We start from the raw sequence: 24,379 nt of genomic DNA, 5'->3' as shown, positions 1-24,379 counted from the left end.
ATGAGCGACGTGTTCACGTGTAATGAAATGAGCGACGTGTAATGAAATGAGCGACGTGTTCACGTGTAATGAAATGAGCGACGTGTTCACGTGTAATGAAATGAGCGACGTGTCACGTGTAATGAAATGAGCGACGTGTTCACGTGTAATGAAATGAGCGACGTGTTCACGTGTAATGAAATGAGCGACGTGTTCACGTGTAATGAAATGAGCGACGTGTCCACGTGTAATGAAATGAGCGACGTGTCCACGTGTAATGAAATGAGCGACGTGTCCACGTGTAATGAAATGAGCGACGTGTTCACGTGTAATGAAATGAGCGACGTGTTCACGTGTAATGAAATGAGCGACCTGTCACGTGTAATGAAATGAGTCCCGTGTAATGAAATGAGCGACGTGTTCACGTGTAATGAAATGAGCGACGTGTTCACGTGTAATGAAATGAGCGACGTGTTCACGTGTAATGAAATGAGCGACGTGTTCACGTGTAATGAAATGAGCGACGTGTTCACGTGTAATGAAATGAGCGACCTGTCACGTGTAATGAAATGAGCGACGTGTCACGTGTAATGAAATGAGCGACGTGTCACGTGTAATGAAATGAGCGACGTGTTCACGTGTAATGAAATGAGCAACGTGTTCACGTGTAATGAAATGAGCGACGTGTTCACGTGTAATGAAATGAGCGACGTGTCACGTGTAATGAAATGAGTCCCGTGTAATGAAATGAGCGACGTGTTCACGTGTAATGAAATGAGCGACGTGTTCACGTGTAATGAAATGAGCGACGTGTTCACGTGTAATGAAATGAGCGACGTGTTCACGTGTAATGAAATGAGCGACCTGTCACGTGTAATGAAATGAGTCACGTGTTCACGTGTAATGAAATGAGCGACGTGTAATGAAATGAGCGACGTGTTCACGTGTAATGAAATGAGCGACGTGTTCACGTGTAATGAAATGAGCGACGTGTTCACGTGTAATGAAATGAGCGACGTGTTCACGTGTAATGAAATGAGCGACGTGTCACGTGTAATGAAATGAGCGACGTGTTCACGTGTTCACGTGTAATGAAATGAGCGACGTGTTCACGTGTAATGAAATGAGCGACGTGTTCACGTGTAATGAAATGAGCGACGTGTTCACGTGTAATGAAATGAGCGACGTGTCCACGTGTAATGAAATGAGCGACGTGTCCACGTGTAATGAAATGAGCGACGTGTCCACTTGTAATGAAATGAGCGACGTGTCCACGTGTAATGAAATGAGCGACGTGTCCACGTGTAATGAAATGAGCGACGTGTTCACGTGTAATGAAATGAGCGACGTGTTCACGTGTAATGAAATGAGCGACCTGTCACGTGTAATGAAATGAGTCACGTGTAATGAAATGAGCGACGTGTAATGAAATGAGCGACGTGTTCACGTGTAATGAAATGAGCGACGTGTCACGTGTAATGAAATGAGCGACGTGTTCACGTGTAATGAAATGAGCGACGTGTTCACGTGTAATGAAATGAGCGACGTGTTCACGTGTAATGAAATGAGCGACGTGTTCACGTGTAATGAAATGAGCGACGTGTCCACGTGTAATGAAATGAGCGACGTGTCCACGTGTAATGAAATGAGCGACGTGTCCACGTGTAATGAAATGAGCGACGTGTCCACGTGTAATGAAATGAGCGACGTGTTCACGTGTAATGAAATGAGCGACGTGTTCACGTGTAATGAAATGAGCGACCTGTCACGTGTAATGAAATGAGTCACGTGTAATGAAATGAGCGACGTGTTCACGTGTAATGAAATGAGCGACGTGTTCACGTGTAATGAAATGAGCGACGTGTTCACGTGTAATGAAATGAGCGACGTGTTCACGTGTAATGAAATGAGCGACGTGTTCACGTGTAATGAAATGAGCGACGTGTTCACGTGTAATGAAATGAGCGACGTGTTCACGTGTAATGAAATGAGCGACGTGTCACGTGTAATGAAATGAGTCCCGTGTAATGAAATGAGCGACGTGTTCACGTGTAATGAAATGAGCGACGTGTTCACGTGTAATGAAATGAGCGACGTGTTCACGTGTAATGAAATGAGCGACGTGTTCACGTGTAATGAAATGAGCGACGTGTTCACGTGTAATGAAATGAGCGACGTGTTCACGTGTAATGAAATGAGCGACGTGTTCACGTGTAATGAAATGAGCGACGTGTTCACGTGTAATGAAATGAGCGACGTGTCACGTGTAATGAAATGAGCGACCTGTCACGTGTAATGAAATGAGCGACGTGTCCACGTGTAATGAAATGAGCGACGTGTTCACGTGTAATGAAATGAGCGACGTGTTCACGTGTAATGAAATGAGCGACCTGTCACGTGTAATGAAATGAGTCACGTGTAATGAAATGAGCGACGTGTAATGAAATGAGCGACGTGTTCACGTGTAATGAAATGAGCGACGTGTTCACGTGTAATGAAATGAGCGACGTGTTCACGTGTAATGAAATGAGCGACGTGTCACGTGTAATGAAATGAGCGACGTGTCACGTGTAATGAAATGAGCGACCTGTCACGTGTAATGAAATGAGCGACGTGTTCACGTGTAATGAAATGAGCGACCTGTCACGTGTAATGAAATGAGCGACGTGTTCACGTGTAATGAAATGAGCGACCTGTCACGTGTAATGAAATGAGCGACGTGTTCACGTGTAATGAAATGAGCGACGTGTTCACGTGTAATGAAATGACGTTATGTATTATCTGTGGTGCTAAAATGTGATTTAAGATTAGATCTGTATCCAGTACGTCACAACTGTACCTGGAGAACCTGGTCGATGTAGGCCCCCTGGACCTGAGGGAAGAGCAGCTCCTTGACCACCAGCATGGGAACAAACACCGCGCCTGTCCTCATCACATGGGGGAAGGGACACTGCTTCTGGGCTACATACTGCCCCAGTCTCTGGAGCACATTCTGGAGGGCAGCCTGGGTCTCTGGTCCCCTCAGCCACACCTCCCTGGCCTCAGAACCCAGCAGAGAGGTCACCTTCTGGGCCTTGGGTGGGGAAATGGCGGTAAGGGAGATGTCCAGCTGGGACAGCCAGGTTTGGAGCTCTGTGGGTGGGGTGTGGGACACACAGCTGGAGACCAGGTTACAAAGTAAGAGGTGCAGCTCTAGGAAGTGCTGTCTGGCTGGTCGGGAGCTGTAGATGCTGTCTGAAAGAGATTTGGCTACAGCTGTAGGGTCAGTGGGTGACTGTGGGACCTCCGTCGAGCAGGGAGAGGGAGCAACAGCCCGGAGCATGTTATCTGGCAGGACGATCTTATAGGTGGATAGTTTGAGACATTGAGGAGGGATGTTTTGAAGGTTCAGTTTGGTGGCGGCTGGGTTGGTGGATTGGGGAGGGGTGGATGATTTGGGGTGTAGTGTAGCAATCTGGTCATAGGGCGTATGATGAGCCTGGGGCGGGTGGTGCACGTTATGGGTGAACGCGCCCAACATCCTTATTGAGAGGGGTTGGGGTGGAGTTGTTGATTTGGGACGAAGGTGTGGCTGGGGCGGATTGGGTGGATAGTGATCGGACAGGGGCTGGGATTGATGGTGGTTAGGTTGGTGATTGGACAGGGGCTGGGATGGATGGTGGTTAGGTTGGTGATTGGACAGGGGCTGGGATGGATGGTGGTTAGGTTGGTGATTGGACAGGGGCTGGGATTGATGGTGGATAGGTTGGTGATTGGCCCGGGGCTGGGATGGATGGTGGTCGGACTGGGGCTGGGATGGATGGTGGTTAGGTTGGTGATTGGACAGGGGCTGGGATGGATGGTGGTTAGGTTGGTGATTGGACTGGTGCTGGGATTGATGGTGGTTAGGTTGGTGATTGGACTGGTGCTGGGATTGATGGTGGTTAGGTTGGTGATTGGACTGGTGCTGGGATTGATGGTGGTTAGGTTGGTGATTGGACTGGTGCTGGGATTGATGGTGGTTAGGTTGGTGATTGGACTGGGGCTGGGATGGATGGTGGTTAGGTTGGTGATTGGCCCGGGGCTGGGATGGATGGTGGTCGGACTGGGGCTGGGATGGATGGTGGTTAGGTTGGTGGTTGGACCGGGGCTGGTGCTGAGTTAGGGGCTGATGGTGGTGCACGTTGTAAGTAAAAGATCCCTCCATCACACATCTATTTGAAGTCTCTGCTTTGCATTGAGACACATCTGTAGCTGACATAATAGAAATATATTTATCTGACGCTATTGACAATTTACTGTCCAGTTTATCAGATTCACATTTCTTAATAACACCCACGGTGAGATCATGTACAAACACACTCGTCTCTGTTGCTGCTGCCGCCTCCATCTCTTCCTCCTCCTCTTCCTCTTCCTTAACCACTTTAGTCTGCATGTCGTGATCAGTCTTCACATCCACCTCCCTCTCTGGTTCCTGTTCCGGTTCCTCCTCTTCCTCTTCCTTAACCACTTTAGTCTGCATGTCGTGATCAGTCTTCACATCCACCTCCCTCTCTGGTTCCTGTTCCGGTTCCTCCTCCTCCTCTTCCTTAACCACTTTAGTCTGCATGTCGTGATCAGTCTTCACATCCACCTCCCTCTCTGGTTCCTGTTCCGGTTCCTCCTCCTCCTCTTCCTTAACCACTTTAGTCTGCATGTCGTGATCAGTCTTCACATCCACCTCCCTCTCTGGTTCCTGTTCCGGTTCCTCCTCCTCCTCTTCCTTAACCACTTTAGTCTGCATGTCGTGATCAGTCTTCACGTCCACCTCCCTCTCTGGTTCCTGCAGTGGTTCACTAAAAACAGACACTACAGGTTTCTTCTGTGTAGTGTCTGATCTGACTACAGTACCCAGAATCCTCTGCTCGACTACAGGCCTCTGCTGTTCTAAGGCTGGTCGGACTACATGGTTATCAATCCTGTGATTGATTGATACAGGCTTCTCTTCCTCTCGTTTAGGGTCTCTCTCAGGCCTGTGTGGGTCAGATGTAGGGCCTGTTTCCTGTCTGTGTTGATGATGTCTGTGAGGGTCTGATTGGGTCTCAGGTTTGAACACACAGTGTCCAGAAGGATCGTGGTCAGTTCTCTGAGATCCTCTAACAGGTGGTGACAGCATGCCAGCAGCCTCTAGGTAAGCCTTGTATGGAGCCAGGCTGAAAACATTGTTGATGACTGGCATGGGAGGAGAGGGAGACTGACAGCTATCTAGTCCGCTTCCATCTCCGTTCACCTCTGCTCTCCCGCCGTTCACCTTCATCTTCTGTCGTTTCTGATACAGTTCCACATCAATGACGTCATCCCCATTGTCCTGTGTGTGTTTTGGGGAGGGAGAGTCTATGTTGATGGGTCGGTCTGAGTCAGAGACACATCTCTTCAGGGTTTCTGTACCAGTAGTGATCATGTCTCCATGCACATTAGACTGAGGGACAGGGCTGCCTCTAAGCCGCACTACAATAGAACCAGTCACTCCCTGACACGTAGTGTTGTGATGGTTACGTGTAGTTATGTGTTGGTGGTTGTTCTGGTTGGCTGTAGTTGTGTGGTGGTTGTGGTTGCCAAAGTTTTCAGCAGTGGTACACATGGCTGTAGTAGCATGGTGGTTGGCTGGGTGGTTGTGATGGCCATAGTCAGCCCGTGACAGTGTGGTGGAGACAGTCAGTGGGGCTCCAGGGAGTGTGGAGTCAAAGTGTCCCCGAGATAGGTGGTGTCTCCTGGGGGAGGAGACCTGAGGAGAGGTAACTAGAGATCTGTACTGAGGCAGGGAGTAGTCCAGGGGTCTCTCAGTCTGCTGTAGGCTGCTGGGAGGAGATGGAGAGGCACAGGGTCTCTCTGGGGCTATAGCAGGGACTCTCATCTGACCTGCTGCATTCAGAGGCATCCTGTACAATTGATGATAGGAGGGCTGGTCAAAACTCCTGAGGTATGGGTGGCTACTGGGAGCCGTGTGGCTAGACATGGGGACATCAGTACTGTACACAGACTGGGTGACAAGGTAGTGGGAGGGGTTTGATGTGCTGGGAAGATGAGTAGCTAGGTGGGGTCCTGTCTGGGAGGAACTTGGAGGTAGGGGTCGTTTAGAACCATTAGGGACCATAACATCCTCCCAGTCTCTGTGCTTTCCTCCTGCATCTTTAAACCCTGCTCCACAACTGTCACTCTCTCCCTCCACATTTGCCTGAGGACGGTAGTAAAACATGGGCTGTGTGACTGGGAGCTGGCTGTATTTGGCCACATTGGGAGGAGAGCGGCCCTGATAAACCTGTGACGTCACCGGAACGCCATGGTGCGAAGGGGTCATGGGTTTGTATGTTGCAGCGTGGGAGGGATGAGAGGGATGGCAGGAGGGGTGAGAGGGATGGGAGGAGGGGTGAGAGGAAGAGCAGGAGGGGTGAGAGGAAGAGCAGGAGGAGGGGTGAGAGGGATGGGAGGAGGGGTGAGAGGAAGAGCAGGAGGGATGGCAGGAGGGGTGAGAGGAAGGGCATGAGGGGTGGGAAGAGACCAAGCTGTGATAGGTTGGACGTTTGGAGGGGATTTGTAAACGTTGGCATTGATCAGCCCCATAGGGGGAGGAGCTTAACCGTGAAGGGGGGGGGTCACATATAAATGAGGAGGAGGGGCCTAGTATGGCACGGGCGGGGGAACATGGGTAACCAATGCTGTAGGTTGGTTCCATGAAGACAGGGAACCTTTGTGCTGATGATGCTCTGTTGGGAATTCCACTGGGGTGCTGTTGGTGGTCCTTGACATCTTTCAGAGGCAGTCTGTCTGATAGTCTCTCTGTCTCAACACCGTGCTCCAGCTGCAGAGCCCTGGGGTGGTGTGAGCTAGGACTATACATCCACCCCTCATACACATTAAGATGGGGATGGATCCTGTGTACTCCCCCCCTCTGCTCCAGACTGTGCCTCTGTCCTACAGTACAGCCCAGCTCTGAACAGCAGGGGGAGGGGTGTCCGTAGAGCGGATTGGGAACAGCCAGACCCAGACAGACAGAGTTCTCAGACTGAGGGGAGAGGCTAACTCCTCCAACAGGAGGCTGCTTCCTCACAGCAATGGGCATAGCGATGGTCCCAGGGCCGCTGGTGGGACTCCTCAGCCCGCCTGGGCTCCTGGTGTAGTAGGTAAAACCCTGCTTGGCTGGAATGTCCTGAGCAGCAGCAGAGACAGAGTTACTACCACCACCACCACCACCACTACTACTACTACCACTACCACTAACACTACTACTCTCAGTAGAAAAAGTCATGTTCTCTGCCCTGCTGTAAACTATGTGGTTTCGTAAAGACCCCTCCTCCGCGCTCTGAGGGGAACACCCCACATTACTCCTGCTCAGCAGCAACCCCTTAGAAGGGCTCCAGGAAGGTCGGAGGTCAGGGTCAGAGAGGTCGTGACCCCTGAGGTCAGAGGTGAAGTAGGCCCTGTTGTTCTGTAGAGCCTGGGTCTGGGGTGTGTGGTGGGGGGCAGAGGGGTAGTGAGCCAGGCTGGCTGGTTTAGAGAGCCCTCCTGCCTCTGTAGACGCCACGCTACCAATGATGGGTCCTTCCAGCCGGTGCATCTTGCTCTGGACCACCGGGGCGACAGTGAAGCTTGGCTGGACTCGTTTACTGCTGTTGCTCATCATGTGTTGACTCTGTGGTGGTCCGATAATACACCAGGATCTGAAACACAGGAGAGAATTGATCTTTATACAGCACACGTCTCACTAGAAATGCTGTTCAAAGTGCTTAACAGATATATGAGGTCCTTCGGCTCAAATGATTTCAAAAGTTGAAGTTCTAGTGAGTTACGACATCCTCTGTCCCCATTTGATCAACTCTATGGTTACAAATATGATGAATATCAATGTTCATGTCTTTCAAATACAAGCAACAAACACAATGACAGAGTGAGTCTGTTAAAAACACAATATTATAGAGTGATTCTGTTAAACACAATATTATAGAGTGATTCTGTTAAACACACAATATTATAGAGTGATTCTGTTAACAACACAATATTATAGAGTGATTCTGTTAAACACACAATATTATAGAGTGATTCTGTTAAACACACAATATTATAGAGTGATTCTGTTAAAAACACAATATTATAGAGTGATTCTGTTAAACACACAATATTATAGAGTGATTCTGTTAAACACAATATTATAGAGTGATTCTGTTAAACACACAATATTATAGAGTGATTCTGTTAAACACACAATATTATAGAGTGATTCTGTTAAAAACACAATATTATAGAGTGATTCTGTTAACAACACAATATTATAGAGTGATTCTGTTAACAACACAATAATATAGAGTGATTCTGTTAACAACACAATATTATAGAGTGATTCTGTTAACAACACAATATTATAGAGTGATTCTGTTAACAACACAATATTATAGAGTGATTCTGTTAACAACACAATATTATAGAGTGATTCTGTTAACAACACAATATTATAGAGTGATTCTGTTAACAACACAATATTATAGAGTGATTCTGTTAACAACACAATATTATAGAGTGATTCTGTTAACAACACAATATTATAGAGTGAGTCTGTTAACAACACAATATTATAGAGTGATTCTGTTAACAACACAATATTATAGAGTGATTCTGTTAACAACACAATATTATAGAGTGATTCTGTTAAACACAATATTATAGAGTGATTCTGTTAAACACAATATTATAGAGTGATTCTGTTAACAACACAATATTATAGAGTGATTCTGTTAACAACACAATATTATAGAGTGATTCTGTTAACAACACAATATTATAGAGTGATTCTGTTAACAACACAATATTATAGAGTGATTCTGTTAACAACACAATATTATAGAGTGATTCTGTTAACAACACAATATTATAGAGTGATTCTGTTAACAACACAATATTATAGAGTGATTCTGTTAACAACACAATATTATAGAGTGATTCTGTTAACAACACAATATTATAGAGTGATTCTGTTAACAACACAATATTATAGAGTGATTCTGTTAACAACACAATATTATAGAGTGATTCTGTTAACAACACAATATTATAGAGTGATTCTGTTAACACAATATTATAGAGTGATTCTGTTAACACAATATTATAGAGTGATTCTGTTAAACACAATATTATAGAGTGATTGTTAAAAACACAATATTATAGAGTGATTGTTAAACACACAATATTATAGAGTGATTGTTAACAACACAATATTATAGAGTGATTCTGTTAAAACACAATATTATAGAGTGATTCTGTTAAAACACAATATTATAGAGTGATTCTGTTAACAACACAATATTATAGAGTGATTCTGTTAACAACACAATATTATAGAGTGATTCTGTTAACAACACAATATTATAGAGTGATTCTGTTAACAACACAATATTATAGAGTGATTCTGTTAACAACACAATATTATAGAGTGATTCTGTTAACAACACAATATTATAGAGTGATTCTGTTAACAACACAATATTATAGAGTGATTCTGTTAACAACACAATATTATAGAGTGATTCTGTTAACAACACAATATTATAGAGTGATTCTGTTAACAACACAATATTATAGAGTGATTCTGTTAACAACACAATATTATAGAGTGATTCTGTTAACAACACAATATTATAGAGTGATTCTGTTAACAACACAATATTATAGAGTGATTCTGTTAACAACACAATATTATAGAGTGATTCTGTTAACAACACAATATTATAGAGTGATTCTGTTAAAAGCACAATATTATAGAGTGATTCTGTTAAACACACAATATTATAGAGTGATTCTGTTAAACACAATAGAGTGATTCTGTTAAACACAATATTATAGAGTGATTCTGTTAAACACAATATTATAGAGTGATTCTGTTAAACACAATATTATAGAGTGATTCTGTTAAACACAATATTAGAGTGATTCTGTTAACAACACAATATTATAGAGTGATTCTGTTAACAACACAATATTATAGAGTGATTCTGTTAAAAACACAATATTATAGAGTGATTCTGTTAACAACACAATATTATAGAGTGATTCTGTTAACAACACAATATTATAGAGTGATTCTGTTAACAACACAATATTATAGAGTGATTCTGTTAAAAACACAATATTATAGAGTGATTCTGTTAACAACACAATATTATAGAGTGATTCTGTTAAACACAATATTATAGAGTGATTCTGTTAAAACACAATATTATAGAGTGATTCTGTTAACACAATATTATAGAGTGATTCTGTTAAACACAATATTATAGAGTGATTCTGTTAACAACACAATATTATAGAGTGATTCTGTTAAAACACAATATTATAGAGTGATTCTGTTAAAACACAATATTATAGAGTGATTCTGTTAACACAATATTATAGAGTGATTCTGTTAACACAACATTATAGAGTGATTCTGTTAACACAATATTATAGAGTGATTGTTAAAAACACAATATTATAGAGTGATTCTGTTAACACAATATTATAGAGTGATTGTTAAAAACACAATATTATAGAGTGATTGTTAAAAACACAATATTATAGAGTGATTGTTAAACACAATATTATAGAGTGATTCTGTTAACAACACAATAATATAGAGTGATTCTGTTAAACACAATATTATAGAGTGATTCTGTTAAACACAATATTATAGAGTGATTCTGTTAAACACAATATTATAGAGTGATTCTGTTAACAACAATATTATAGAGTGATTCTGTTAAAACACAATATTATAGAGTGATTCTGTTAACAACACAATATTATAGAGTGATTCTGTTAACAACACAATATTATAGAGTGATTCTGTTAACAACACAATATTATAGAGTGATTCTGTTAACAACACAATATTATAGAGTGATTCTGTTAACAACACAATATTATAGAGTGATTCTGTTAACAACACAATATTATAGAGTGATTCTGTTAACAACACAATATTATAGAGTGATTCTGTTAACAACACAATATTATAGAGTGATTCTGTTAACAACACAATATTATAGAGTGATTCTGTTAACAACACAATATTATAGAGTGATTCTGTTAACAACACAATATTATAGAGTGATTCTGTTAACAACACAATATTATAGAGTGATTCTGTTAACAACACAATATTATAGAGTGATTCTGTTAACAACACAATATTATAGAGTGATTCTGTTAACAACACAATATTATAGAGTGATTCTGTTAACAACACAATATTATAGAGTGATTCTGTTAACAACACAATATTATAGAGTGATTCTGTTAACACAATATTATAGAGTGATTCTGTTAACACAATATTATAGAGTGATTCTGTTAAAAACACAATATTATAGAGTGATTCTGTTAACAACACAATATTATAGAGTGATTCTGTTAACAACACAATATTATAGAGTGATTCTGTTAACAACACAATATTATAGAGTGATTCTGTTAACACAATATTATAGAGTGATTCTGTTAACAACACAATATTATAGAGTGATTCTGTTAAACACAATAGAGTGATTCTGTTAAACACAATAGAGTGATTCTGTTAAACACAATAGAGTGATTCTGTTAAACACAATATTATAGAGTGATTCTGTTAAACACAATATTATAGAGTGATTCTGTTAAACACAATATTATAGAGTGATTCTGTTAAACACAATATTATAGAGTGATTCTGTTAAACACAATATTATAGAGTGATTGTTAAAAACACAATATTATAGAGTGATTCTGTTAACACAATATTATAGAGTGATTCTGTTAACACAACATTATAGAGTGATTCTGTTAACACAATATTATAGAGTGATTCTGTTAACACAATATTATAGAGTGATTCTGTTAAAACAATATTATAGAGTGATTCTGTTAAAACAATATTATAGAGTGATTCTGTTAAAAACACAATATTATAGAGTGATTCTGAGTGGAATATTGTCACAAACAGACTAGGAACCAGGCTACCTCTGTTCACTTATGAGCAATAACAAAGCATCTCAACTCACAGTCAAATACCAAAACAAGAATAACTACATTTGTTGAAAATAGAAGCAAAAAAAATCCACCTCTTCCTGTTCAGAGAGAAGACAAGTACAACACTACAAGGCCTTGGGAGCTTGTGGCTACCAGCCTATGACCTTGTCAGGAAAAACAAACTAATCACGATAAAATGGCATTTGTTCCAAAATAGCTGGACAAGCACTAAATTACAGTAGTTTAAAGCAGCCTCTGTTTAAAGTACCACCTTCTACATCTCTAAACAGTGCTGTAAGTCTCCAGCCCATTCCAATCTTGTGTTTTGCTATATAAGGCAATAGGCAACACGTATGACTCATGCCATTTACTGTGGTGAGGTTGGAATGTAAACTTTATATGCGTTCTGCCGTCTGTCATCTCTGCTTCACACAAACGTGATTAAATCACCCTTCACCACAGAACTGAAACCTGAGAACATATTGAGGGGGAGTAAACTGAAGAATGTATGCCAACCTTCTCAAGGAAACACCCCCGATGCTTTCTCAGTAATACTGAAATGTGTATTCGACCTCTTTGCAGACATGGAAATACCATCATGATGAAGTAAACAGTCACCTACATTTAGCCTAGCTCATGTGGGCCACAACCTAACCACAGGTAGACAGGTCGCCCCATCTAGCGCACAGGGGTATTCTACAGCCCACACCGAGGAGTACTACAGCCCACACCGAGGAGTTCTACAGCCCACACCGAGGAGTACTACAGCCCACACCGAGGAGTTCTACAGCCCACACCGAGGCGCACTACAGCCCACACCGAGGCGTACTACAGCCCACACCGAGGCGCACTACAGCCCACACCGAGGCGTACTACAGCCCACACCGAGGCGCACTACAGCCCACACCGAGGCGTATTACAGCCCACACCGAGGCGTACTACAGCCCACAGTTAGGTATGCCTCAGCCTCAAGCTGTCATTTCCTGTGTACTATAGACAAGCATGTGAACACACAAACCACGTGTTTACATCTCATTACTGTCTTACCACTCTGCACAGTGCCCTGCCTACAGATCTAACTCCCTGCACACTGGGACTGACTGCACCCTGCTCTCAGAAGTTACAAACTGGCCTGGTCTGCACACTACCCTGCCTACAGATCTAACTCCCTGCACACTGGGACTGACTGCACCCTGCTCTCAGAAGTTACAAACTGGCCTGGTCTGCACACTACCCTGCCTAGCACCCTGCCTGAGCTGCCTAGCACCCTGCCTGAGCTGCCTAGCACCCTGCCTGTGCTGCCTAGCACCCTGCCTGTGCTGCTATTCTATATGTAATCAGTTGATCTGGATGACAGACACCTCTGTGTGGAAACTGCGTTTTTGTCTCATCTCTCCAACACCTCAGACAGGAGGGACTGGTGGTTAGCTAGCCACACGTGAGGAGGATAGAGCAGAGACACACTTCAACTGAAGAGAGATGTTGGTTTATGATTCATGACATATTACTTATTCACACGTAGAAAAACAGGTTCTAGTATGGGGTCAGTCTGACCAGCGTGACCCCCGTCAGAGAGCCAATAATAATCATATGATGGAGAATAATTATCCTTCCTGCACGGAGTTTCAGTCAGGGGTGGACCAGAGTTCATCGTGTCTGCTGTCACACAGCATTCCATTATCAGTGAAACAACGCAGGAGGAAAAGGGGTACACTGATTTACCTATTGACCTATACCTATTGACCTATACCTATGACCTATACCTATTGACCTATACCTATGACCTATACCTATTGACCTATACCTATGACCTATGACCTATACCTATTGACCTATACCTATTGACCTATACCTATTGACCTATTGACCTATACCTATTGACCTATTGACCTATACCTATTGACCTATTGACCTATACCTATTGACCTATACCTATTGACCTATACCTATTGACCTATACCTATTGACCTATACCTATTGACCTATTGACCTATACCTATTGACCTATTGACCTATACCTATTGACCTATACCTATTGACCTATACCTATTGACCTATACCTATACCTATTGACCTATACCTATACCTATACCTATGACCTATACCTATACCTATTGACCTATACCTATTGACCTATACCTATTGACCTATTGACCTATACCTATTGACCTATTGACCTATACCTATGACCTATACCTATACCTATGACCTATACCTATGACCTATACCTATTGACCTATTGACCTATACCTATTGACCTATACCTATTGACCTATACCTATACCTATTGACCTATACCTATTGACCTATACCTATTGACCTATACCTATTGACCTATACCTATTGACCTATACCTATTGACCTATACCTATTGACCTATTGACCTATACCTATTGACCTATACCTATGACCTATACCTATGACCTATACCTATGACCTATACCTATGACCTATACCTATTGACCTATTGACCTATACCTATTGACCTATACCTATTGACCTATACCTATTGACCTATACCTATTGACCTATACCTATTGACCTATACCTATTGATTGACCTATACCTATTGATTGACCTATACCAAGGAAAGCAGTACGACTATGGACCACAGTACATTGTGAGGTTACATATACTACACAACCAAAAGTATGTGGACACTTGCTCGTCAAACATCTCATTCCAAAATCATAGGCATTAATTAATATTGAGTTGTCTCCCCTTTGCTGCTATAAAACAGGCTCCACACTTCTGGAAAGTCTTTCCACTAGATGTTAGATTATTAGTGAGGTCACGCACTGATTTAGGGTGATTAGGCCTAGCTCGCAGTCTGCGTTCCAATTCATCCCAAAGGTGTTTGATGGGGTTGAGGTCAGGGCTCTGTGCAGGCCAGTCAAGTTCTTCCACACCGATCGACAAACTACTTCTTTATGGACCTCGCTTGGTGCACGGGGCATTGTCATGTTGAACTAGGTAAGGGCCTTCCTCAAACTGTTGCAACAATGTTAGAAGCACAGAATCCTCTAGAATGTCATTGGTTGCTGTAGCGTTAAGATTTCCCTTCACTGGAACTAAGGGGCCCGAAACATGAAAAACAGCCCCAGACCATTATTCCTCCTCCACCAAACTTTACAGTTGGCACTATGCATTCGGGCAGGTAGCTTTCTCCTGGGTGTTTCAACCAAGGATAGACCATTTTTACACGCTATGCGCTTCAGCACTTGGCGGTCCCATTCTGTGAGCTTGTGTGACCTACCATTTCATGGCTGAGCTGTCGTTGCTCCTAGATGTTTCCAGTTCACAATAACAACACTTACAGTTGACCAGGGAAGCTCTAGCAAGGCAGAAATTTGACAAACTGACTTGTTGGAAAGATAGCATCCTATGACGGTGCCATGTTGAAAGTCACCGAGCTCTTCAGTAAGGCCATTCTACTATCAATGTTTGTCTATGGAGATTGCATGGCTGTGTGCTCGATTTTATACACCTGCCAGCAACGGGTGTGGCTGAAATAGCCGAATCCACTAATATGAAGGGGTGTCCCCATACTTTTGTATATATACACACGCAGTGCATTCAGAAAGTATTCAGACCCCTTGACTTTTTCCACATTGTTACAGCCTTATTCTATAATGGATTCAATTGTTATTTTTCCCTCAATCTACACACAATACTGCATGAAAAAAATCTGAAAAAGAACATTTACATAAGTATTCAGACCCTTTACTCAGTACTTTATTGAAGCACCTTGGGCAGCGATTACAGCCTCGAGTCTTCTTGGGTATGACGCTACAAACTTGGCACACCTGTATTTTGGGAGTTTCTCCCAATAATCTTTGCAGATCCTCTCAAGTCAGGTTGGATGAGGAGCGTCGCTGCACAGCTATTTTCAGGTCTCTCCAGAGATGTTAGATCGGGTTCAAGTCCGGGCTCTGGCTGAGCCACTCAAGGACATTCAGAGACTTGTCCTGAAGCCACTCCTGCGTTGTCTTGGCTGTGTGCTTAGGGTCGTTGACCTGTTGGAAGGTGAACCTTCACCCCAGTCTGAGGTCCTGAACGGTTTTCATCAAGGATCTGAATACGTATGTAAATAAGGTATGTTTATTTTTTATTTATTTAATTTGCAAACATCTGTTTTCACTTTGCCATTATGGGGTATTGTGTGTAGATGAGGAATACAACTCATTTAATCAATTTTAGAATAAGGCAATAACGTAACAAAACGAGGAAAAATGGAAGGGGTCTGAATACTTTTCGAATGCACCGTAGTGTCATTAGCCACAATAATAGAATATTTAGACAATGGAACAAAGCCTTAGCATCAGAAGTGTCCCCCTTTCTCCTATTTAAATGAGTCCTTTATGAATGTTTTGTTGGTTAGCCATTTAGCTAGTATATCTAGCTGCCATGGAATGAATCGAGTCTAGATAGACTAGACATGACCAGAGCCATATAAACAATGTGGCTACCCATCATTATGACTAATTATATATTGAATGACCAGAGGACATATTTTCCCCTCCCTGTAAGAGCTGAAACAAAAAGCCTGGTGAAACAAACACCAACTCTGAGTCACACAGCTTTTTCACCCCTGGATTCGGCCCCGACCCACCCAACCCAACCCTGGATTCGGCCCCGACCCACCCAACCCAACCCTGGATTCGGCCCCGACCCACCCAACCCAACCCTGGATTCGGCCCCGACCCACCCAACCCAACCCTGGAGTCGGCCCCCACCCAACCCAACCCTGGAGTCGGACCCCACCCAACCCAACCCTGGAGTCGGACCCCACCCAACCCACCCCTGGAGACGGACCCCACCCAACCCACCCCTGGAGTCGGACCCCACCCAACCCACCCCTGGAGTCGGACCCCACCCAACCCAACCCTGGATTCGGCCCCGACCCAACCCTGGATTCGGCCCCGACCCAACCCTGGATTCGGCCCCGACCCACCCAACCCAACCCTGGAGTCGGACCCGACCCACCCAACCCACCCCTGGAGTCGGCCCCGACCCACCCAACCCAACCCTGGAGTCGGACCCGACCCAACCCTGGATTCGGCCCCGACCCACCCAACCCAACCCTGGAGTCGGACCCCACCCAACCCTGGATTCGGACCCGACCCACCAAACCCAACCCTGGAGTCGGACCCCACCCGACCCAACCCTGGATTCGGCCCCGACCCACCCAACCCAACCCTGGAGTCGGACCCGACCCACCCAACCCAACCCTGGAGTCGTACCCCACCCAACCCAACCCAACCCTGGAGTCGAACACCACCCAACCCACCCCTGGATTCGGACCCGACCCACCCAACCCTGGAGTCGGACCCGACCCACCCAACCCAACCCTGGAGTCGGACCCCACCCAACCCTGGATTCGGCCCCAACCCAACCCTGGATTCGGACCCGACCCAACCAACCCAACCCTGGAGTCGGACCCGACCCACCCAACCCAACCCTGGATTCGGCCCCGACCCACCCAACCCAACCCTGGATTCGGCCCCGACCCACCCAACCCAACCCTGGATTCGGCCCCGACCCACCCAACCCAACCCTGGATTCGGCCCCGACCCACCCAACCCAACCCTGGATTCGGCCCCAACCCAACCCTGGATTCGGCCCCAACCCAACCCTGGAGTCGGACCCGACCCACCCAACCCAACCCTGGAGTCGGACCCCACCCAACCCAACCCAACCCTGGATTCGGACCCCACCCAACCCAACCCTGGATTCGGCCCCGACCCACCCAACCCAACCCTGGAGTCGGACCCCACCCACCCAACCCAACCCTGGAGTCGGACCCCACCCAACCCAACCCAACCCTGGAGTCGGCCCCCACCCAACCCAACCCAACCCTGGAGTCGGCCCCCACCCAACCCAACCCAACCCTGGAGTCGGCCCCCACCCAACCCAACCCACCCCTGGAGTCGGCCCCCACCCAACCCAACCCACCCCTGGATTCGGCCCCCACCCAACCCAACCCACCCCTGGATTCGGCCCCAACCCACCCAACCCACCCCTGGATTCGGCCCCAACCCACCCAACCCAACCCTGGATTCGGCCCCAACCCACCCAACCCAACCCTGGATTCGGCCCCAACCCACCAGTTCATTAGAGTTACCAGTTTCAGAAATTGCAGCCCAAATAAATGATTCACAGAGTTCAAGTAACAGACACGTCTCAACATGAACTGTTCAGAGGAGACTGCGTGAATCAGGCGTTCATGGTCAAATTGATGCAAAGAAACCACTATTAAAGGACACCAATAAGAAGAGACTTGGTTGGGCCAAGAAACACGAGTAATGGACATTTGACCGGTGGAAATCTGTCCTTTGGTCTGACGAGTACAAATGTGAGATTTTTGGTTCCAACCACTGTGTCTTTGTGAGACACAGAGTAGGTGAATGGATGATCTCAGGATGTGTGATTCCAACCGTGAAGCATGTAGGAGGAGGTGTGATGGTGTGGGGGTGCTTTGCTGGTGACGCTGTGATTTATTTAGAATTCAAGTCACACTTAACCAGCATGGCTACCACAGCATTCTGCAGCGATACGCCATCCCATCTGATTTGCGCTTACTGGGACTATCATTTGTTTTTCCAACAGGACAATGATCAACACACCTCCTGGTTTTGTATGGGCTATTTGACCAAGAAGGAGAGTAATGGAGTGCTGCATCAGATGACCTGGCCTCCACAATCACCCGGCATCAACCCAATTGAGATGGTTTGGGATGAGTTGGACCGCAGAGTGAACAAAAAGCAGCCAACAAGTGCTCAGCATATGTGGCAATTCCTTCAATGCTGTTGGAAAAGCATTCCAGGTGAAGCTGGTTGAGAAAATGCCAAGAGTGTGCAAAGCTGTCATCAAAATTCAGGGTGGCTACTTTGAAGAACCTAAAATATATTTTGATTTGTTTAACACTTTTGGTTACTACATTATTCCATGTGTATGTATATATATATATATATATAGTCGAAGTTTACATACACCTTAGCCAAATACATTTAAACTCAGTTTCACAATTCCTGACATTTAATCCCAGTAAAAAATTCCCTGTTTTAGGTCAGTTAGGATCACCACTTTATATTAAGAATGTGAAATATCAGAATAACAGTAGAGATAATTATGTATTTCAGCTTTTATTTCTTTCATCACATTCCCAGTGGGTCAGAAGTTTACATACACTCAATTAGTATTTGGTAGCATTGCCTTTAAAATTGTTTAATTTGGGTCAAATGTTTTGGGAAGCCTTCCACAAGCTTCCAACATTAGTTGAGTGAATTTTGGCCCATTCCTCCTGACAGAGCTGGTGTAACTGGGTCTGAGAAATGAGACATTTTCTATAGGATTGAGGTATGAGGCTTTGTGATGGCCACTCCAATACCTTGACTTTGTTGTCCTTAAGCCATTTTACCACAACTTTGGAAATATGCTTGGGGTCATTGTTCATTTATAAGACTCATTTGCGACCAAGCTTTAACTTCCTGACTGATGTCTTGAGATGTTGCTTCAATATATCCACAGAATTTTCTTACCTCATGATGCCATCTATTTTGTAAAGTGTACCTGTCCCTCCTGCAGCAAAGCACCCCCACAACATGATGCTGCCACCCCCATACTTCACGGTTGGGATGGTGTTCTTCGGCTTGCAAGCCTCCTCCTTTTTCCTCCAAACATAACGATGGTCATTATGACCAAACAGTTCTATTTATGTTTGGCAGAGGACATTTCTCCAAAAAGTATGATCTTTGTCCCCATGTGCAGTTGCAAACCGTAGTCTGGCTTTTTTATGGTGGTTTTGGAGCAGTGGCCTTTTCCTTGCTGAGCGGCCTTTCAGGTTATGTCGATATAGGACTCGTTTTACTGTGGATATAGATACTTTTGTACCCGTTTCCTCCAGCATCTTCACAAGGTCCTGTGCTGTTGTTCTGGGATTGATTCGCACCAAAGTGCGTTCATCTCTAGGAGACAGAACGTGTCTCCCTCCTGAGCGGTATGATGGCTGCGTAGTCCAAAGGTGTTTATACTTGCGTACTATTGTTTGTACAGATGAACGTGGTACCTTCAGGCATTTGGAAATTGCTCTCAAGGATGAACCAAACTTGTGGAGGTCTACCATTTTTTTTCTGAGGTCTTGGCTGATTTCTTTTGATTTTCCCATGATGTCAAGCAAAGAGGCACTGAGTTTGAAGGTAGGCCTTGAAATACATCAACAGGTACACCTCCAATTGACTCAAATTATGTCAATTAGCCTATCAGAAGCTTCTAAAGCCATGACATTATTATCTGGAATTTTCCAAGCTGTTTAAAGGCACAGTCAACTTAGTGTATGTAAACTTCTGACCCACTGGAATTATGATACAGTGAAATATAAGTTAAATAATCTGTCTGTAAACAATTGTTGGGAAAATGATTTGTGTCATGTACAAAATAGATGTCCTAACCGACTTGCCAAAACTATAGTTTGTTAACAATACATGTGTGGAGTGGTTGAAAAACGAGTTTTAATGACTCCAACCTAAGTGTATGTAAACTTCCGACTTCAACTGTATATTGTTTCATAGTTTTGACGTCTTCACTATTCTACAATGTAGAAAATAGTAAAAATAAAGAAAAACCCTTGAATGAGTAGGTGTGTCCAAACTTTTGACTGGTACTGTACATATGTATATATACTGTATATGCTAGACATGCCAATGGATTCTAGATTTTGAATTTGCATGGCTAGCCTCTGACGTCATTGTCATACCTCCTGCTGCAACAAAAAAAAAGGTTTGCAAAGAAGCTCAACTTTCTAAAGCAAATTAAGTTGATGCATTTGCAAATACGTAGGCTACCTTTGACACAGAGTAGGCTAATAGCTGTTTGCATGAATAGCCTCTTAGGGAAAGTATGCAAATGTCACTATGTAAAACCATGCACAGGTTTATAAGATTCAACCGACTGATGCAACCATCATGGAGCTCCCTAGCCCGTGAAAATTAGTGTTTGGATGAAGGAGTCTTCTGTATAGGGGGTTAAGAGCCACAACGCTCGGTCTAAACAGTAACAGACAACGGACATTATCTTTCATAACAGCAAGCAATAATAAAAAATAAAAAAAATAAAAAAATTGATACACACCTTTATAGGGTTAAGGTTCCCACACGGGCATATTTCCATTTTACAGCGCTTGTTTACGGAAGACTGACTATCTGTGCTAATTAGCCATCTGCGTCTCTGAACACCTGTGTGTAAAGGGAAGACAGACACCACGAACGTGTCGTCACTGAAAAATACTGTCGGCTACAACTGTTAAAACAGGTTAAAACAGTGAGCAGTAAATGTATTTTCCCTTCATGACATTATTTTGATGTGATTTGAAAGTAGAGGGAGTTGTTTCTAGAACCGTCCCACATTTGAGATCGATTCATGTTTAGATGGAGTATTTAACTGTTTTGGTTTCCAGAGCCAATTCTCCTTTAACTAGAACATGTAAGAACCTTGGACTATAAGGAAGAATGTTGGGCTCCCGTAGTCCATCAATGGACGAGGAACCCCCATACATTTTGGTAACATTGTGGTAATGGGGTACGCCTACCGTGTCACAGCTCGGAGAATCTGAAACTAGTATGCATTTCTGAGATGGACTTGAAATACATTTATATCAATGCAATTGAGTAACAAATATTTGCTTATTTTTTTGTTGTTGACATTGACAAATTCACAACATGTCTGACTTTCTAACTGGTTGAACGCAGCAGGTGTATAACTACAACCAATTAGCAGGTCGGAAATGTCTGAGTTTCGTGCATGTGGACACATGTGGTTCAACCCGCTACAATGGGCGGATCCGTTTTGCATGGCCCGGTGCACCGGTTGGGCGGAATTAAATTATTTAGACCATTCCATTGGTCATTAAGTGACATCTCCATCCAACCGGGCACCAGGCTATGCAAAACGTACTCTAGTGGAAGTTTGGCGCTTCCAAGACCGCTGGAAAAATCATAACGTCAGTGATCTTCAGGTCGGAAAGTCAGAGCCACAGAAAGAGGCCGAGTTCCTATCTTGGAATTCCGAGTTGGATGACCGTACAAAACGAATTTTCCCAGTGGGAGCTCGTTTTTTGCAATTTCTCATTTGTCTTGAAAAAACTGAAGTCGGAGTTTTCCGAGTTCCCAGTTATTTTGAACGCGGCAGTTGTTGCGACAGTTTTGATTGAATCCATCGATACAAAGTATCAGCGTTACTTTTCACGTGGCTGCGTGCACCAATGGGTCACTGAAGTTCAACAAAATATTCTCTAAGCAATCGTGACCTGTGAAAAGAAATCCACATTCTAATATCGTGCTTGGCATGATCAATCATCTATACATAATCATTAGCGGTGCACAATCGGTAACAGACTAATAACAAATTAACTTCAGTTACAAAACGTCACCTTACCTCTTTATTCTGAGTAGGCTACTGAACAAAGTTCCCGCAAAGAATCCATGAAACACTCAGAAGTCAGATAAACGAATCGAAAATTCACATGCTGCTTCCGATTGCACGGCGAGGGTTTACCAGACCAAATGATGGCATTCACTCAAATGTCAGGACAAACAATTGGAAGCCTGAACGCGAACTAAATTGCCTTGTATGCCGTATATACATTGTAGTATGCCGATATGTTTTCATCATCTGTGCTGTTAACTGCTCGAAGTCCGCTGGGGTCGGAGGGAAAGGATTCAACCAATAAGCGACAGACAAGACGAGGGAGGGCAGGTCTGTGATCTAGCCTATAGGCGGGGTTAAAGGGTCTATAGGCGGAGTTAAACAATAGAACAAGCAGAAGATCAATGTTAAAGGTCCAATGCAGCCGTTTTTATCTCAACATCAAATCACTTCTGGGTGACAATTAAGCACCTCAATGTTATTGTACATAGTACACTACTTTAGACCAGAACCCTATTCCCTATATAGTACACTACTGTTGACCAGAGACCTATAGAACCCTATTCCCTGTATAGTGCACTACTTTAGACCAGAGCCCTGTATATAGGGTGGCGTATGGGACTTAAAAGGGTAAATAAAGGTGCAGTGAAGTAATTAGAAGCCAAGACACTACCCAGGAGCTGTGATTTAACCAGTTCACTTCTGGCCTCACAAGACTAAGGTATATTAGGCTAGTACATCAGAGCTTGACCTTTTGTCAGTCATTGGTTTTTAGATCATTAACTTATTAGAGAAAGACCCTCAACAGGTATTTCTGAGTGTAATTTAAAAACTGTAGTGACACCTCTTGCACTGAGCTGCAGTGTGTTAGACCGCTGTGTTAGACCGCTGCGTTAGACCGCTGCGTTAGACCGCTGCGTTAGACCGCTGCGCCACTCGGGAGCCCATAAAGTGACATTTCAGGCCTTTCAAAGATGACAGAGACACATTTAGTTTAGATTTTTAACTAATTACAGGAAAATCCCTCACATGGTATGTGAAAAGCCCTCCCATGGTATGTGAAAATCCCCCCCATGGTATGTGGAAAGCCCTCCCATGGTATGTGAAAAGCCCTCCCATGGTATGTGAAAAGCCCTCCCATGGTATGTGGAAAGCCCCCCCATGGTATGTGGAAAGCACTCCCATAGTATGTGGAAAGCCCTCCCATAGTATAGTGGAAAGCCCTCCCATGGTATAGTGGAAAGCACTCCCATAGTATGTGGAAAGCCCTCCCATGGTATGTGGAAAGCCCTCCCATGGTATAGTGGAAAGCCCTCCCATAGTATGTGGAAAGCACTCCCATAGTATGTGGAAAGCCCTCCCATGGTATGTGGAAAGCCCTCCCATGGTATAGTGGAAAGCCCTCCCATGGTATAGTGGAAAGCCCTCCCATAGTATGTGGAAAGCACTCCCATAGTATGTGGAAAGCCCTCCCATGGTATAGTGGAAAGCCCTCCCATGGTATAGTGGAAAGCCCTCCCATAGTATGTGGAAAGCCCTCCCATAGTATGTGGAAAGCCCTCCCATGGTATGTGGAAAGCCCTCCCATGGTATAGTGGAAAGCCCTCCCATAGTATGTGGAAAGCCCTCCCATAGTATGTGGAAAGCCCTCCCATGGTATGTGGAAAGCCCTCCCATGGTATGTGGAAAGCCCTCCCATAGTATGTGGAAAGCCCTCCCATGGTATGTGGAAAGCCCTCCCATGGTATGTGGAAAGCCCTCCCATAGTATGTGGAAAGCACTCCCATAGTATGTGGAAAGCCCTCCCATGGTATGTGGAAAGCCCTCCCATGGTATGTGGAAAGCCCTCCCATGGTATGTGGAAAGCCCTCCCATGGTATAGTGGAAAGCCCTCCCATGGTATGTGGAAAGCCCTCCCATGGTATGTGAGGAGAAAGTGACATTTCAATAATGCAGAGAACACAATCAGAGAAACCTGCTGTTCAAAGGA

At 44.1% G+C, this 24,379-nt stretch overlaps 1 protein-coding gene across 2 annotated transcripts in view; it reads right to left on the bottom strand.

Moving 5' to 3' along the window:
• Positions 1 to 22,648, bottom strand: part of cunh15orf39 (chromosome unknown C15orf39 homolog) — a 42,643-nt gene extending 19,995 nt beyond the window's left edge. The window contains exons 1-3 of one of the 2 annotated variants that reach the window (XM_038985260.1): positions 22,399 to 22,648; positions 21,097 to 22,270; positions 2,819 to 7,655 (exon numbers count right to left, since the gene is read on the bottom strand). In XM_038985260.1, the coding sequence (XP_038841188.1) occupies positions 2,819 to 7,618 (4,800 nt within the window). In that variant the 5' untranslated portion in view covers positions 7,619 to 7,655; positions 21,097 to 22,270; positions 22,399 to 22,648. The remainder of the gene's footprint in view (positions 1 to 2,818; positions 7,656 to 21,096; positions 22,271 to 22,398) is intronic. The other variant, XM_038985261.1, reaches the window with a different exon arrangement.
• Between the last annotated feature and the right edge of the window lie 1,731 nt (positions 22,649 to 24,379).

Source organism: Salvelinus namaycush, unplaced genomic scaffold, assembly GCF_016432855.1.
Source record: "Salvelinus namaycush isolate Seneca unplaced genomic scaffold, SaNama_1.0 Scaffold312, whole genome shotgun sequence".
Lineage (NCBI taxonomy): Eukaryota > Metazoa > Chordata > Actinopteri > Salmoniformes > Salmonidae > Salvelinus > Salvelinus namaycush.
The sequence above is the reverse complement of the archived record's forward strand: the minus strand, read 5'-3'. Positions and strand labels throughout refer to the sequence as shown.